The sequence below is a fragment of the Sebastes umbrosus genome, chromosome 16 (assembly GCF_015220745.1).
Source record: "Sebastes umbrosus isolate fSebUmb1 chromosome 16, fSebUmb1.pri, whole genome shotgun sequence".
Classification (NCBI taxonomy): domain Eukaryota; kingdom Metazoa; phylum Chordata; class Actinopteri; order Perciformes; family Sebastidae; genus Sebastes; species Sebastes umbrosus.
This window is the reverse complement of record NC_051284.1, coordinates 21,010,269-21,025,055: the sequence shown is the minus strand read 5'-3', so window position 1 is coordinate 21,025,055 and position 14,787 is coordinate 21,010,269. Positions and strand designations below refer to the sequence as shown.

The 14,787-nt window shown below is 42.8% G+C and overlaps 1 protein-coding gene across 5 annotated transcripts in view; it reads left to right on the top strand.

Moving 5' to 3' along the window:
* kidins220a (kinase D-interacting substrate 220a) overlaps positions 1–14,787 on the top strand; it is a 55,524-nt gene that overhangs the window by 16,538 nt on the left and 24,199 nt on the right. For all 5 annotated transcript variants that reach the window (XM_037796182.1, XM_037796178.1, XM_037796179.1 and 2 more), the window contains exons 14-23: positions 65–244; positions 788–953; positions 1,093–1,244; positions 2,799–2,899; positions 3,007–3,192; positions 3,380–3,520; positions 4,689–4,926; positions 5,099–5,190; positions 8,123–8,267; positions 9,568–9,730. In XM_037796182.1, coding sequence (XP_037652110.1) covers positions 65–244; positions 788–953; positions 1,093–1,244; positions 2,799–2,899; positions 3,007–3,192; positions 3,380–3,520; positions 4,689–4,926; positions 5,099–5,190; positions 8,123–8,267; positions 9,568–9,730 — 1,564 coding nt within the window. The remainder of the gene's footprint in view (positions 1–64; positions 245–787; positions 954–1,092; positions 1,245–2,798; positions 2,900–3,006; positions 3,193–3,379; positions 3,521–4,688; positions 4,927–5,098; positions 5,191–8,122; positions 8,268–9,567; positions 9,731–14,787) is intronic.

The window sequence follows — 14,787 nt, the reverse complement described above, 5'->3', positions numbered from 1 at the left end:
CTCCCCTTATACTTGATTGAAATATCTGACATGAGATAATTTGTCTCTGTCCTCTTGTCATCAGATGAGATGAAGACCTTTGCAGGCCAGCAGATAGAGCCTTTGTTCGAGTTCTCTTGGCTGGTGGTCTTTCTCACCCTGCTCCTCTGCGGCTCAGTGGCCGTCGTTCTGGGCTTTACTGTTGATCCCAAGCTGGCGATTGCCGTCTCCCTCAGCCTCCTCGCTCTGCTCTACATCTTTTTCGGTGAGGAGACAGATGAGCTAGAAATGCAACACTGATATGATAACTGATGATGATAACTGACGGCCTCCTTGTAAGCGGTTGAAATACATAATGGCGTTTGGGCAAAAGAGAACATACAGAATATGCTAAATAAAATCCACAAAAATAGTGATGTTTATAAAGTCATTGGAGATAAACTGGAGGAGAAGGGATTCGTCCGCACAATAGATAAGTGTCGAGTCAAAGTGAAAACACTTTGACAGCAATATGTCAAAGTCCACGAAAACGATCTTCTTCGCTTCATACACACCCCTCAGCAATTTTTTTTTTTTAATGTGGGTCGCTTTAATTTGTCCACTGTGAAATCAAACCAGACTAAATAAAAAATCAACCAGAATTATCAATTTCACTCTGATTCGGACCAGCCAAAGGGATTATGGCTTGTGAAATCGCCCTTACTGAGGTTTATGAATAGAGCTATTGTAATCATGAGTTGATTTTTTTTTTTTGGCTTGTTACCTCACTAAAAAGCTAAAACAATTCCACCTCTTCTACTGTCTCCAGTGTTGGTGTACTTCGGAAGTCGGCGTGAAAGGGAGAGCTGGCACTGGGCGTGGGTCATCAGCACCCGCCTGGCTCGCCAGGTCGGTTACCTGGAGCTGCTGCTCAAACTGATGTTCGTCAACCCCCCTGAACTTCCTGAGCAGACCACCCGCGCACTGCCAGTCAGGTGACACTGACACACACACACACAGTCACTGCTGAGTCATACACTGAGTTCTGTCAGTTCCCAAGGTCCAAGACAAAAAATTGTAAACACTTAACAATTGGAGTCTCACTCTCATTTCTGTTTCTCACATGTCACGCAGGTTCCTGTTCACAGACTATAATCGTCTGTCCAGTGTTGGAGGGGAGACCTCCATGGCTGAGATGATCGCCACGCTTTCTGATGCCTGTGAGAGGGAGTTTGGCTTCATGGCCTCCAGGCTCTTCAGGGTTTTCAAGAAAGATGAGATCCAAGGTGACGTTGCTATCTTTGGCTTTAAAATGTCAGTCACGTAACGACGTTTCAGCCAGCACACAGAGTCACAATCAGACCTGTAATTGATATCAATAACCTTACATTTGCAATTATGAGCTTGCTTTAATATCTATTAATGGCTGACAAATTAAAATATTTATGTGTGCTGTACAATTTTTGTAGACTGCAAATCTAAATTTGAAGAAGTGAAATATAATCCTGTTTAATTACACAGTAAACCAGGCCCCCATCAAGCTAGAGTTGGTAATCTTGAGAAACTAGCAAAGAGTACGCTGGATTTTAAATATTATCCAACCAAAAAACTCAGCCCAGTGTTGCCATCTCTTTTCCAATGAAAGTAGCCAGCAACAGTAGCTCCAAAAGTCACTAAATGTAGCGAGATAGTGCCAAGTCGGCAACACTGAGAGCTCGTCCTTTCACACCTCTACCTGACTGGACGCGATGCGAATGAGCGAACATCAGATTATTTCCGTGTTTCCCAATGAAGATGTCCTAACCTGATCCATGCATCAGCGAACAGGCTAAGCGGCGTGTCGCTTGTTTGAAAAAACGCTCGTTATGGCTCTAGTTTCGCAAAGTTTCGTGCACCTGCTCCACCTCCACCTCCAATTTATTTTCATTGGTCAAAATTGGCTAATGACTATTAATCAATATCACTCTTTATTACAGCCTATATCATTGTAAACCTACTGTATATATAAATGTCACAGTGTACAAATCATAAAAATGAATCATTCTAGCTGAGGAAATGATTAAAACTTAAGATGACGTTAATATGAATAAATAACTTAGACAATTACTCATTTACAGAGGGAGAAAATAACAACAGCAAATATCATCCCTCCCTCGTGCTGCGACATCGCCCACAGTATATCTGGGCATGTTTTCGTGCTCCATTCGCCAGAGTTTGCTCGCTCGCTGTATGTTAGGAAGAGGTGTGAGGCCTCCCTCCAAAGCCACTCCTCCAAAATTATGATTATGAATGTAAACAACAAACATGGCTATTGTTAGTACTCACAGCTGTCAAGCTAGCAGCTTGTGGAAGACTCCAGTGACGTGCAATTAGTGCACCGGCAGAGTGTGCGTAGGCAGGCAGGTAGGTAGACAGGAACGTAGGGCTGAATGAAATGATTGGACAGGTTTATTACAGTCCTGCAACAGTCCCCCTTTTTTGTCAGAGCATTTTATTTATTGATTGCTGTCATGATGTAAAGAGAATTTCAACAAATATAAAAAAAATTCTTTTGAAGAAGATTGCCAACACTAGCTTTAAGCAGGTTTCATATAATTGCATCACTGCCAAATTAGATTTGAGGATGCTGTTGACAGAATGACACTCTTGAAAGCATAATGGAGCTCTTGTAAGTATAGCCATTGCTTAAAATGGATGGTTTAGGCAGTCTTTTCTCTATTTACTACATCCTTCTTCAAATGATCTTAATATATGCGTAAATTGTGGTAATAGATTTACTTAGAGTGTATAATCTAAGTGCTCTCTCTCATGTTATCCTCTACCTTCCTCTCATACCCCAGGTAAAAAGTGGAAGAAAACATGTTGTGTTCCCTCCTTCGTGCTGTTTGCCGTGACACTGGGATGCCTGATCACTGGCACGGCCCTGTTGGCCATCTTTAAGGTGGGTTAGAGCAATGAATCGATGACACTGTGTTTAAACAGTATGCCTTCTAACCACTAGATCATTAGACGCCCCGGTAATCAGTTTCAATGCTTTTATTTTCCCAGGTGGACCCTGATAACTTGACAGTAAATGCCGTGCTGATAGGCATGGCCAGTGTGGTGGGCCTGGCCTTGCTGCTCAACTGCAGGACCTGGTGGCAGGTGGCCGACTCCGTCCTCTACTCGCAGAGGAAACGGCTGCACAGCGCTGCTAACAACTTGCACAAGCTCAAGAGTGAAGGATTTATGAAGGTAGACTAATGCACTTAATTCATTGTACCCAATCAAGGACAAATACAAATCCTTCGACATCCTGTTGTCATGGCTAAAGGGGCATTCCATTAGTTTACAAAGTTATAAAAGCTTTAGTTCCTAATCCAATCAATTTCCCTTTTCCCTGTTTTGAGACATTGATTTGCTTCCCTCTGTCTCACACCAGGTTCTGAAGCATGAAGTGGAGCTAATGTCAAAAATGGCCAAAACCATTGATGGCTTCACCCAGAACCAGACACGCATGGCCGTCATCATCGACGGACTGGACGCCTGCGAGCAGGACAAAGTTCTGCAGATGCTGGACACGGTGCGTGCTTGCACATGCTTCTGTGCGTGGGTGGGAACATAAATGATGAGCGCGGCGTCCTCATGACTGATAACGAGATAATATGAAGCAATTACATCTTTCAACATCTGTCACTCAAGCAAATTTCTAACCGTGGCTGCTGCCATGTGGCCTTAACTTTCAGTGGGTCTTTCACCTGTGCACACAGAGCCCACACATCTCTAATACTGTGCAGCCACCACGGTGTTCCCAGCTGCCTCAGCTCGCCTCCAAGTTTAGACTCTTCCTCCCAGCTGCTGTAATAAAATTTCCTTTAGCCAAATGTTATTATTTGATGAAGTAATCCCAGTGAAGATGGCAACCTCCTGTGTGCTAATGTAATAATCTCATCTCAAGCACCTCCCAGTCGCATGGAAACCATCTTTTTTCAGTTTGTTTATTTTTCCAACCAAATAATGTGCATTAAAGATGCACATCATGTGATGGCGCCTTAGTTGATGGTGCTAACAGCTGCTGTAGGGACAGAGGTTCGTCATCCTGTTGGTCAGGGCTTGACAGACCATGTATGCATGTAGCACAAATCAATGTCCTGTGACACTTGGACAATGTCCCTTAGTTAGCAGAGTGGAAATCCCCCAACACCATGTGCTGCGGACAGTCAGTTCTCACAGGAGTCATTAAGTTTAAGTACTACAGCTGACTGTTGCCTCTGGCTGTCATGTTATATTTGATTGATTGTAAACTACCCATTTTGACATCAAAGTGGAGGACACAGAGGGATCTGCTATGCTAACAACCCTGTATCTGAGAGCATCATGGCTTTTTTTTTTAATTACAACTAGTAGTGCCGGTATCATAGTTTGAAAAACATGTTTTATGGTAGGGCTGTCCTCGACCAAAGAGATTCTCAGTAGACTTAACACTCTATAAAACTGAGTTTCTCCACAGAATCACACAAAAGCACCACTTTAAATCTCGTGTTTACCAGAGATGTGCTCATAATTTTCTTAGAAGTAAGTCATTCAGGAGCAAAAAAGCAGAAAAAGGGACTAATCAACTAAAGACATCTTAATCAACCTAGACCAAAACGACTGATTAGTTCACTAATCAACTATGTTTTATGGAATAACAATAAAGCTGGTGACAGATGTCCTTTACACACTAACTTCTGGTTCCTTTCTCCTTCCAGGTGAGGGTGCTCTTCTCCAAAGGTCCTTTTATTTCCATCTTTGCCAGTGACCCCCATATCATCATCAAAGCTATCAACCAAAACCTCAACAGTGTGCTGAGAGACTCCAACATCAACGGACACGACTACATGAGGAACATCGTCCACCTGCCAGTATTCCTCAACAGCAGAGGCCTCAGCGCGGCCAAAAAACTCTGCATGGCGACCCCCGTCAATGGAGAGCCATCGCCTGCTGAGGGTAAAGGATAACATACTGTATTGTGTACACATATATGAAGGATTGCGAACAGTTTTGAGGCATAAATTGAGAGGTTCCGAAGCAACAGTTCTATTTGAATAGAGACACAATATTTATTTATTCAAATGCATTGGTCAGCTGTCATTCACTTTGTCTCTCTTTTTCTGTCCAGGATGGAATGACGACATGGACAGGAGGATGTCTCAGAGCAGCCTGAGCCAAGACCAGGCCAAGTTTGGCAGCAAGAATGCCCTAAACCGCAGGGTAACCGCTATTCAATTCAAGTTTATTAGTATAGACCAATATCACATACAATGTTTTGTTGGGGTTTACAGCCCCACATCAATGGTTCCCAACCCCACCCTAAGCTCTCTAACTAAAGAAGACGAGGAAGAAACATGGCACATAAACAAAGAGACTATGGGAGAGGCAATTCAAAGAGAATTCTCAAATGGCTGGGGATGCAATATGAGTCATAGGTGGAAGAATGATAATAATGATAGACAGGCAATAATAGAAAATACAAATCTAAGAGTAGGATTATAGTAAATCCAAATTAGATAAACCAAGACCAATATATCAAGCACTGTTTAATATGCTTGTCACCCTAAATAGACACAGTTCACACCCCATTATTATTGATTTATTTATGGTTTATTTGGTAAGGACGGATACAAAACACATAGACAAACTGAAAAATGCTATCTAATGCAATGTATCATAGTGTTTATAGCGAATGCTAATTTGCAACACCCATCCCTAGAAGGGCTTTTATGAAACTAGGAGAGTAGAACAGTGAGGTACAATAGAGCACACATAAAAACATTACATTTAAAAGCTAGACATGGGTACAGATTTTTTGCTGAATTAGCTTAATTTGGTAGCCCTCTTGAAAGTGATGAGGTTTGCAGCAACTTTCAAGTGATCAGGCAGCTAGTTCCAGGACTTTGTTCCTTTTACAGAAAAAGCTGTCTGAGCAAAAGATGTTTTTTGCAAAATTTAACCTTACAGTTGCCACTTAAAGCTGCAGCTGCAGCTCTGTAATCTCTCTATGTATTTGCAGAAAGGCTGAGGAGCAAGTCCATTTAAACGTTTAAACGTTACACAATGGAAATCAATCAAGTTTCTAAAGCCTTAAATCTTGTATATCCATCCATCCTAGCCCATGACAACCAAATAAAAAAATTACAACAATAATAACAAATTGCAGAGAAGCTTTCGATACAAAATTAAAACGGAGACAGATGTATTGTTTATAGAACGAGGTAAAATAAATTTGTTTTCCCACGATACTCATGCTATCCGGAAACATCATACAGCTGGAAATGAACGCTTAATGTCTTGACATTAATCAAACAAAATTAAAATGCAGTTAGTTCACCACAGCGCGATGAGAAAACATTGGATTAGGGTTAGAGATGCTGCCCTAGAAACCCTCACTGCTCCTCCCTGAAGGGGGGTTCAGTACAGGCGTGGCGTTGGTTGGTTGGCAGGCAGTGCGGAGGCCAGAGGACAGAAGGAGGCACACCGAGACGAAAAGAGAGGTGCTCGGTATGCGGCCAAGGTTCCTGGTGTAATTGATGTAATGACTGTTTATCCTTCCTGCTGCGTTGCCACAGCCTAATGACAAGGCCTAGCAGCAGTGGGTCCCTGTGACAAAACACTGGCACCAGGTCTGCTGGCAGGAGGCTAAGTGACTGCTGCTGTCGCTGATGCCGTCCTCCCCCCCTGCGAGACCTTCCCACTACCCCTCCCTCCTTCCCGCCTCCCTCGCTTGTTTGTTTGTTTGACATTTGTTTGTACCTCGGGTTTATCTAGTACCCTCAATTATTGGTGTTGGCCCTTCTATTATGGGGCGGCGTGCTCTTTTTATTTGCCCTCCGACACTCGCTAGCTCTTGGCAGGAGGGCCCTCTTTCTGCAAGTGGAGATTAAAATGAGGGCAGGAGGGGAAAATGAATTAGTGGCTCTCCATTTTCATGTGGCTTCTCAAGTTGTGGATGGCATTAGGAATATCTCTACCATCTTATTTCCATTTATTGTAATTAAATGAATCCCCTTTTTATAAGGAAAATTATTATTTCCTGGAATGCATTCAGTTCTAGGACCTCTCAAAGTATAACTATTTTTTACAGTGTACCAACAAGGAAAAGAACCAGTAGATATAAAACCAATCATCTAAATGAAGCAGTAAAAGTCTATATATATTGGAAAGTCAGCCACACAGGACTGTTTGTATGATAGACCTTTTCAGTTCTGACTGAGTGGTGGCCATATGTTTCATCTCTCAGAGAAAGAGGTCATGAGACCGGCGTTACGACTTCAAAGTCGACCAAAAGCCTCGCCTTGGCTCATGACCACGTTGAGCTGTCTGATATCATCACAGATGTTCTCTGCTAGATCTGTGTCAATAGCTCGTCTGTGTGTCATGATGGTTCAGCCTCGGACAGTGGCTCTTTGATATTTTTATTTGCAGTCACAGGGAATTATATGTTTTGCTCAAGAAAAGAAGGGAAGACAGAAAGAAGCTGATCAGTAGAGTGACAAAATGAAAGTTTTTATTTGGTTTCACTCACACCCCATTCATAAGGTTAAGCTGCAAACTTTTAGATTATCTTTAAAGTCAGTAACTGCCTGTATGTTGCTGCAAAAGTTGTAGTACCATTGATGTGCTTACATAAAATCATACCATTTAAAATGAAAATAGCCCATAAATGTATAATTAGGTTGCATGTAAGTACAGTTAAACATGGATAGCAAGTCAAGAATATGAGAACACAAGGCCCTATCCACCCATCTACATGTATTCCTCAGTGTATTCAAGCATAAGGTTTTACAGTGACATGACCCGAGATGACATGGCGATCCTGAAACGCCTGCTCTCCTGTTTCATGATGCACAGCTCGCAGGGATGACGCACAAGTAATCGAAACCTCTGCAAGGGTCGACAGTAATGTTAATGCTTTTGTTTCACTTTAGCTGTGACTGTAGGACGGTTCCTGCTTTCCCACAGATAAACTGCTTTTAGAGTTCTAATAAAAATACCATTCTGATATATTAAAGTTGCATTAAAACAACAAATGAAACCGTAGTCGTGGAGACAAGCCAAGCCAGCTGGGAATACGACGAATTCCAAACATGGGAAATTTCCGATCTCATGCTAATTTGAGTTTTCTTTGTGCACTCGCTCTGTTAAGGACACATACCGGCGTCGGCAGATGCAGAGGACCGTCACCAGACAGATGTCCTTCGACCTGACCAAGCTGCTGGTCACCGAGGACTGGTTCAGTGACATCAGCCCACAGACCATGAGGAGGCTGCTCAACATCGTTTCTATCACAGGTAAAGAATATAAACTATGTTCTGCTTAAGCACCACCCTCATCTCAGAATATTAACAAATTACATTTTGTCTTTACAGCAACATCAAAGTTATTCATCCCTAATTTAAAGCTACAGTCAGTCACTTATTGAAAAAATATTTTTGTTAAACGGTCACTATATCCTGACATGTAGTGCATGAGACAGGTAATCTGAAAACAATCACGTTCCTCTTTGTCCTCCTGTGAACCGGCTGGTGGGCGGTGCTTGGTATTTCCTCAACTGATCTCAACATGGCTGCCGGGTCACAAACTTTCAAATTTTACAGCTAAACAGTACACTACAAGATGTTCCTGAAAACATTAAAGGCGAGAAATAGGCATTACAGTAACAGAATATTGATTCACATTTGATCGGTGCTGCCTAGTTTGACCGTTTGATCGGAGTTCGTCGGCTGCCCAGAGACTGGCTGGCTCCAGCTCGGCTCCGATTGGTTGTTTAGATTCGGGTGTGGTAGAAACTCGCAAATGCCATTACGAGCACGAGGGGGAGGCAGAGGAACATGATGTTTTTCACGGATTATCTGTCTCATGCACTACTGTCAGGATATAGTGACCGACTGCAGCTTTAACTCATTTTAAGGGGCTTGGATGGCTAAGTATAGTCAGACATTGGAGAAATATAACTGGGGATGGAGGAGGAAAAGAAAACACAAAACAAAGCTCTGACGGGGTTTAATTCAAGACCAGCAGGGGTCAACAGGTGGTTGCAGAGGCGGTGCATTTATCCAAGCATTTTAATGAAGCGTAGGCAGGGATTTAAATTAACAATTAATATTATTTGCATTTGCAATAATGACATGACAGCAAGTTAAGATTTCAAAAATGATGGACACAAATCCATCCATATATTGACAGATTTATACGAGGCTAACAGAACCGAGCAGCAGATTGACGCTAGACCGTTTGATGTTGGCCAGCTTGTGTTGACACAACAAGCCTCCGTAGATGATTAGTTGGTGAGATGGGAACCATAAACATGCCAAACATACTGTATAGTGTATTTACAAGATATTATATTTGATGTAAAACATGTTACGGTTCCAAAATCATCTCAACATCTCTTTGTGATTCTGAAACTGATAACTTTACAGTTACAAGCTCACTTCTCTAGTCTTAATGCCACAACTTTGGACGGATTATTAATCGACAGAGACGATCATGAGGATGCACATTCCTGAGATGTTTGTTTTCTCAGGCGCGTTGAGAAAGAGTAGCCCTGTGACTTCTAAGGCCTCTCATCCTCCTCACCGTTGTTGACAGGTCGTCTGCTGCGGGCCAATCAGATCGTCTTCAACTGGGATCGGCTGGCGTCGTGGATCAACCTGACAGAGGAGTGGCCTTACAGGACGTCGTGGATCATCCTGTTTTTGGAGGAGGCAGACGGAGTGTCTGACCATATCTCTCTCAAGACAATCTATGAGAGGTACAAACACACATAGACAGACACAATCACCCCCCTCTTTAGTTCCTAATCTGACCTACAAGGTGTACATGCTTCTTCAATACATCTGCATCGTATCTTTCCTTGTTTCATTCTTCCTTTCTTCTGTCCTGTTTTATTGTCTTTCCATCACGTCCTTTCTAACTTGAGGCATGACATTAGCAGACTGAGGTGACCTTTAACGTAAGATAAAATGGAAATTAGGTCAGGTGAGTTCAGCTTAAGGACCCAGCGTTGTCGGTAAACCGCTGAATCCCTGCAGAGTTGCTTCTGTGTGCTGACCTTCCTGAGGAGATGAAAAAGCCAGAACAGAATTTAAGTCAGTAAACATTTCTTGATGTTCTCTTTTTAAATACTGATATACGTAACTTTGACCAGGAGGTGGCAGTAGAGGATTTTGTTTTCCGTGTGGGCTCCATTAGTCCACCACGGTCCCTGCCAATGGCTTTCAGTGCCACACTAATTGGCAACTGACAGACAGATTTTGTAATTGATCATAATGCACAAGGCAAATGATGACTGCATTATAGCCTGGACTTCTCCAGATTCACGAAGGGACACATTTCCTTAAAACTGGACAAGGGATAATTGACATGTTTGGTTGAGCAGTGAAGGAAAAAACTCTTGTGCCTGTACTGTGTGTGTGTATAGAGTATGACTGTTCTTGCCTTTGTATGTGTGTGGTCGCACGGATGCTTTTAGGCGTGCTCACCGCAGACAAGAGGAGGAGGCCGACACAGGCCCGAGACGCCGGGTTTGTGTGCTGCTGTGCATCAGTCGATGGCCTTTAAAGGTTGCACTCTGTCACAATACACTAGCGCCTACGACTCCTGCGGCAGGGAAGCGTCACAGACAGTTACTGTCAGCCAGTCAGCCAGCTACATCCAGCAGACAACCCTCCCTCCCCCATCTCCGAGGCAAACCGCTGCCTCATTAGACTAGGTTTATGTTGGTTTTCCGAGGACAATAGGCATTACCTTTCATTTTTTCATACGGCGGTTCAGTGTTACATGAGGGGAGGACAGAGTACAAGATGAGAAGCATCATAGTCAGAAGGCTGTAACTCGATTATTTTGCTGGATATGTCCTTTTTATAATTGTTAATTTATGTGGAAAAATATGTCACTACACATCTCTGTTGTATATCTTTATTATGTTTAAGTATAGTGGACACCCTAAAGGAAATGTCCACACTTTTACCATAATTATTGGGGAAAATAAAAGTGGGAGATATAATTATACGCTAGTACAGCCATAAAATTCTGCAGTGTTTCTACATCTCACCAAAGGCCTGGTTTCAAGTGCCTTCGCCACAGCGTCGGATTGTGCTTACACTGCTCATTAGACTTAGTCTTGTTTTTTGACCAACGGTCCTGTCTTTCTTCATCTTCCTCCTCGCTGGGGTGTCTTTCCAAATGGCTGCTCTGTTCTGCAGTGGCCGTCGGAGGAGCGGCCTTAATGATGATGACAGGAAGCCTCAAACGGGCTAAACACAACGCCTTGCCTAGAGGCCTTATCTCTCGCACTAATCTTCCGCTGATAAGACTCAGGCCTCTGTCTGTGTCTCTTTTTCTGTCGCTCTGCTCTTTTTTTACCCTTCCTTATGATCTCTTAAGTCCCTTTTTTTTGTTCTGGATGAGATATTCTGTCTTTTTCCCTTATAGCGATGGATGAGCACTTGACTGGCCTCTCAGAACCTCAGGCCCCCTCTTCCGACTGTCTATCTGCTTGAGAAATGGAGAGCTACTTCTCTTTGCTCTCCTTTTCAGCAGCGAATATGCACGTGTGCTCACACTCACACGTATCACACATCTTATTTCGTAGCTTAAACTCAACCATTTCCTGTATCTTATAGTTAGCATCGTTTTTGTTTAATTCTGTTACCACAAACACCAACGTGGTTCAGACCTTTGTGTTTTAACATGGATTCATGTGACTAGTTGTCGTGCTCAACCATTTTTACACAGCGGTACTGCACATCCCCTGAGCGTTACTAAGTGAATATATTAGTGGTGAAGTGAACGTGGGGGTGAGTCAGCCCCTTATAGGTCAACTGTCGCCCTGCATCTCAGTCACAAAGCAGCATGCTCTTCCTTTCCTCTCCTCTTTGTGAGGCTTGCTGCAGCTCAGTAGACCACAGTACACCGAGCATCAGAAATATGACATTTAGTAAATCATAGCTAGATAAATCATACAACTAATGCCTTCAAATGAAACTCCTCAGCTCGTATTTACAACATGGTAAGTCGTGTTCACAATATGCTTGGCGCTTTCAAGCGGTTAAGTCGTGAGAATACCGCTGCTAAGCAACAGCAATATTAACGTTACTGTCGGCATCTAGAAGCCACTAGAGGCTTACAATTTAACAAGCTAGCAAGTGGGTAACACAATGCAGGAGATGAAAAGGCCTAATGACAGAGGAAAAAGATTAGTCAGTTGGGAATATCAACATTTGCCTCAGACATATTCTAAGATTACACCGAAAAATGAACTTCTATGGCCTCCGACATTTCTGACGTCAACAAACACATCACAACTAACTCTGAGCTTTCAGAAACTTTCCATAATAGAATACCACAAGAGGGGGGCGTTCATATGGACTCTTCTCGTGAACACGGTAAACACGACCCCATTTGAAGGCACCATGAGGTGGGTTTTCCATCTCCATCTCTTTAAAGGTAAAAATTCAAATTTAAATTTAGGATTCTTGCCTTTAAATTGGGCTCAGTGTGAAGAGATGGTCTCAGTTTTATGCCCTGCCTAACCTTCTAGATTAAAACTAAATTGAGCCACACACTACTAAACCATGGGGAAATATTGCATGAGTTTACATAGAGTGCCTCTCAGTGCTGAAGGTGACAGCTACTCTCTGTGGCATGCACCTGAACTCCTAGAAAAAGAGAGAAAAAAATAGAAACCCTCGCCCACCTTCCCCTCATATCTCACACAAACACACACGCTTTCAAAAACGGCTAAAAGCTGTTTTTAGCAACTTGCCTGGCAATAACAAGTGCCATGAAGGGCTGTGAAGTGTCATTGTAGGACACGGCGTGAAGAGAAATGTGTAGCGCTAATTCCCGTAGCGGGAGCGGGCCAGTACAGCCTTCCTAATCTGATGGAGAATGTGTAATCGGTTAATAACCTCAGCGATTTCTATCATTAACGGTAAGACCGGAGGCTGCCCAGACTAATGCAAGGTAGCAGGGGGAAAGAACTGTGTAACAAAGATGGCACTGTCTGTCTGTAGGAGATATTGGCTCAAAGCAATCATGCTTACACACACACACATGCACACAAATGTTTGTCTCACTAGTTCTGCAGGGAAAACTCTAAATTACACCTCGAGCAGCGAGCCAGCGTCGTGGCCTGCCCAGCACGCCGACAGAAGCGGAACAGAAAACAAAACAACAAGTGTTTTGGACCGACCCTCGTATTTGTAGCCGTCAAATTAACAGCCCTAAATCTGTGTTTCGAACGATGTTTTTTCGATCACCGGCTAATTGAATTTGCAGCCTGCAGCCTTGTGACTATCCTTTTCAGCTGTATCATTTCTTCCTTCTCCATCTCTTCTCAGGAGTCAGTTGTTCCTTGTTTTAGCTGCCATTAGAGACTTAATGACTATAGCTAACCTAGCTCTCTCCTGCTCCATGGTTATTGCATTAAAGCAGCCATTTCCAAAGACCGTTAATGGGCTTTTGTATGTTTATTTCCTTGATGTTGTTTAGAGTCATTACATTACAGAAAAGCGTCCACTAAAATAGCTAACTGTAGAGTGATTCCAAGTGACTGCGCAAGTACAGGTTGTGGATGTTGCTCAAGGACATGGTAGACATGTGGCTTGATTCATCACTTTCTCACCTCAGTCTCTCACATCTTTTCCTACATGTTCACCTATATGAGAGAGTTTTAGAACACGGTTTGGTTAACCAGAATGAGCAACATAGACAGGGCCCCTCAAATTTGACCCATATTGGACGACCACCCCTCCTGTAGACACACATATCTTCTTCAAAAATAAACATAACAGTATGGTTCTCTGGTTATCGGAAAGCTTACATACAAGGTTATACACAAGTTCAATACTTTTGGTCCAAAATAAATAAATATGCAAATTAGGGGATTCTTTTGTCCTTAAATCTTAATTTGCAAAAAATGCATATTTTAATATGTTATAGGGTAGACGCTTCTTTACATCTCCTGACGTTTTCATGTTTTGCCCGCTATCTGTGGAGCAACAGCAGACTACTGATTATATGGTGGGTAGCTCAGTCTAACACATGAATCCTTAATTATTTTCCGTTTCACCTCAAATATTACTTCTTTCTCATTGTGTTCGTGTTTATCATCACATGGCTGGAAAACAGAAAATTGAAATTAAATTTCCTCCGGGTTCTGCCAAATCAAATATGTGGATCACCAGATTTCCATATCGGATCGGTCAAGGCCCGGGTTACCAACTAGATGGAAACAGATTATCCGCTCTGGTGACCCCTAACGGGAGAAGCCAAAAGAAGAATATAAGGAAGCCCAAGTCAGCAAAAATCTGTAGTTAAAAGTTGTGAAGGTGCGAAGATTTCAACTTTTTATTTTGAAGCCTCCGGTCAAGAGCTGATGATGCTTCGCTCACCTCATTTGGACTTAGACAGTATGTTCTGCCAATATAGCTCCACTGATGTGAGCACATCGCCCAAATCAACCTAGAGTTCGTCAAGATGTCTTGGGAAAGTAAATGATGTGGAAGGTCCCTTTTGGTTGCTACCTGATGCTGTTTCAGATCAACAGACACAACCATACCAAACCATCAGTCTCTGGCATCCTGAACTGACATACCTTTGATTTCTTCTTCAACTTAAACTGTGATTGGTTCTTCTCTTATTTGAGTTGTTCGTAGGAGAACTGCTGTGCCGTGACCTTCGTAATGAGGATTCCTAGTGCCTGATAAAGTTGTTGCCTGACTGAAACGCAGCTTCAGAAATTCGTTCCCAGCAAGCCATAGGGATATTGCGGGGGTATTCCACTTCAACAGTGGGGATATTGTC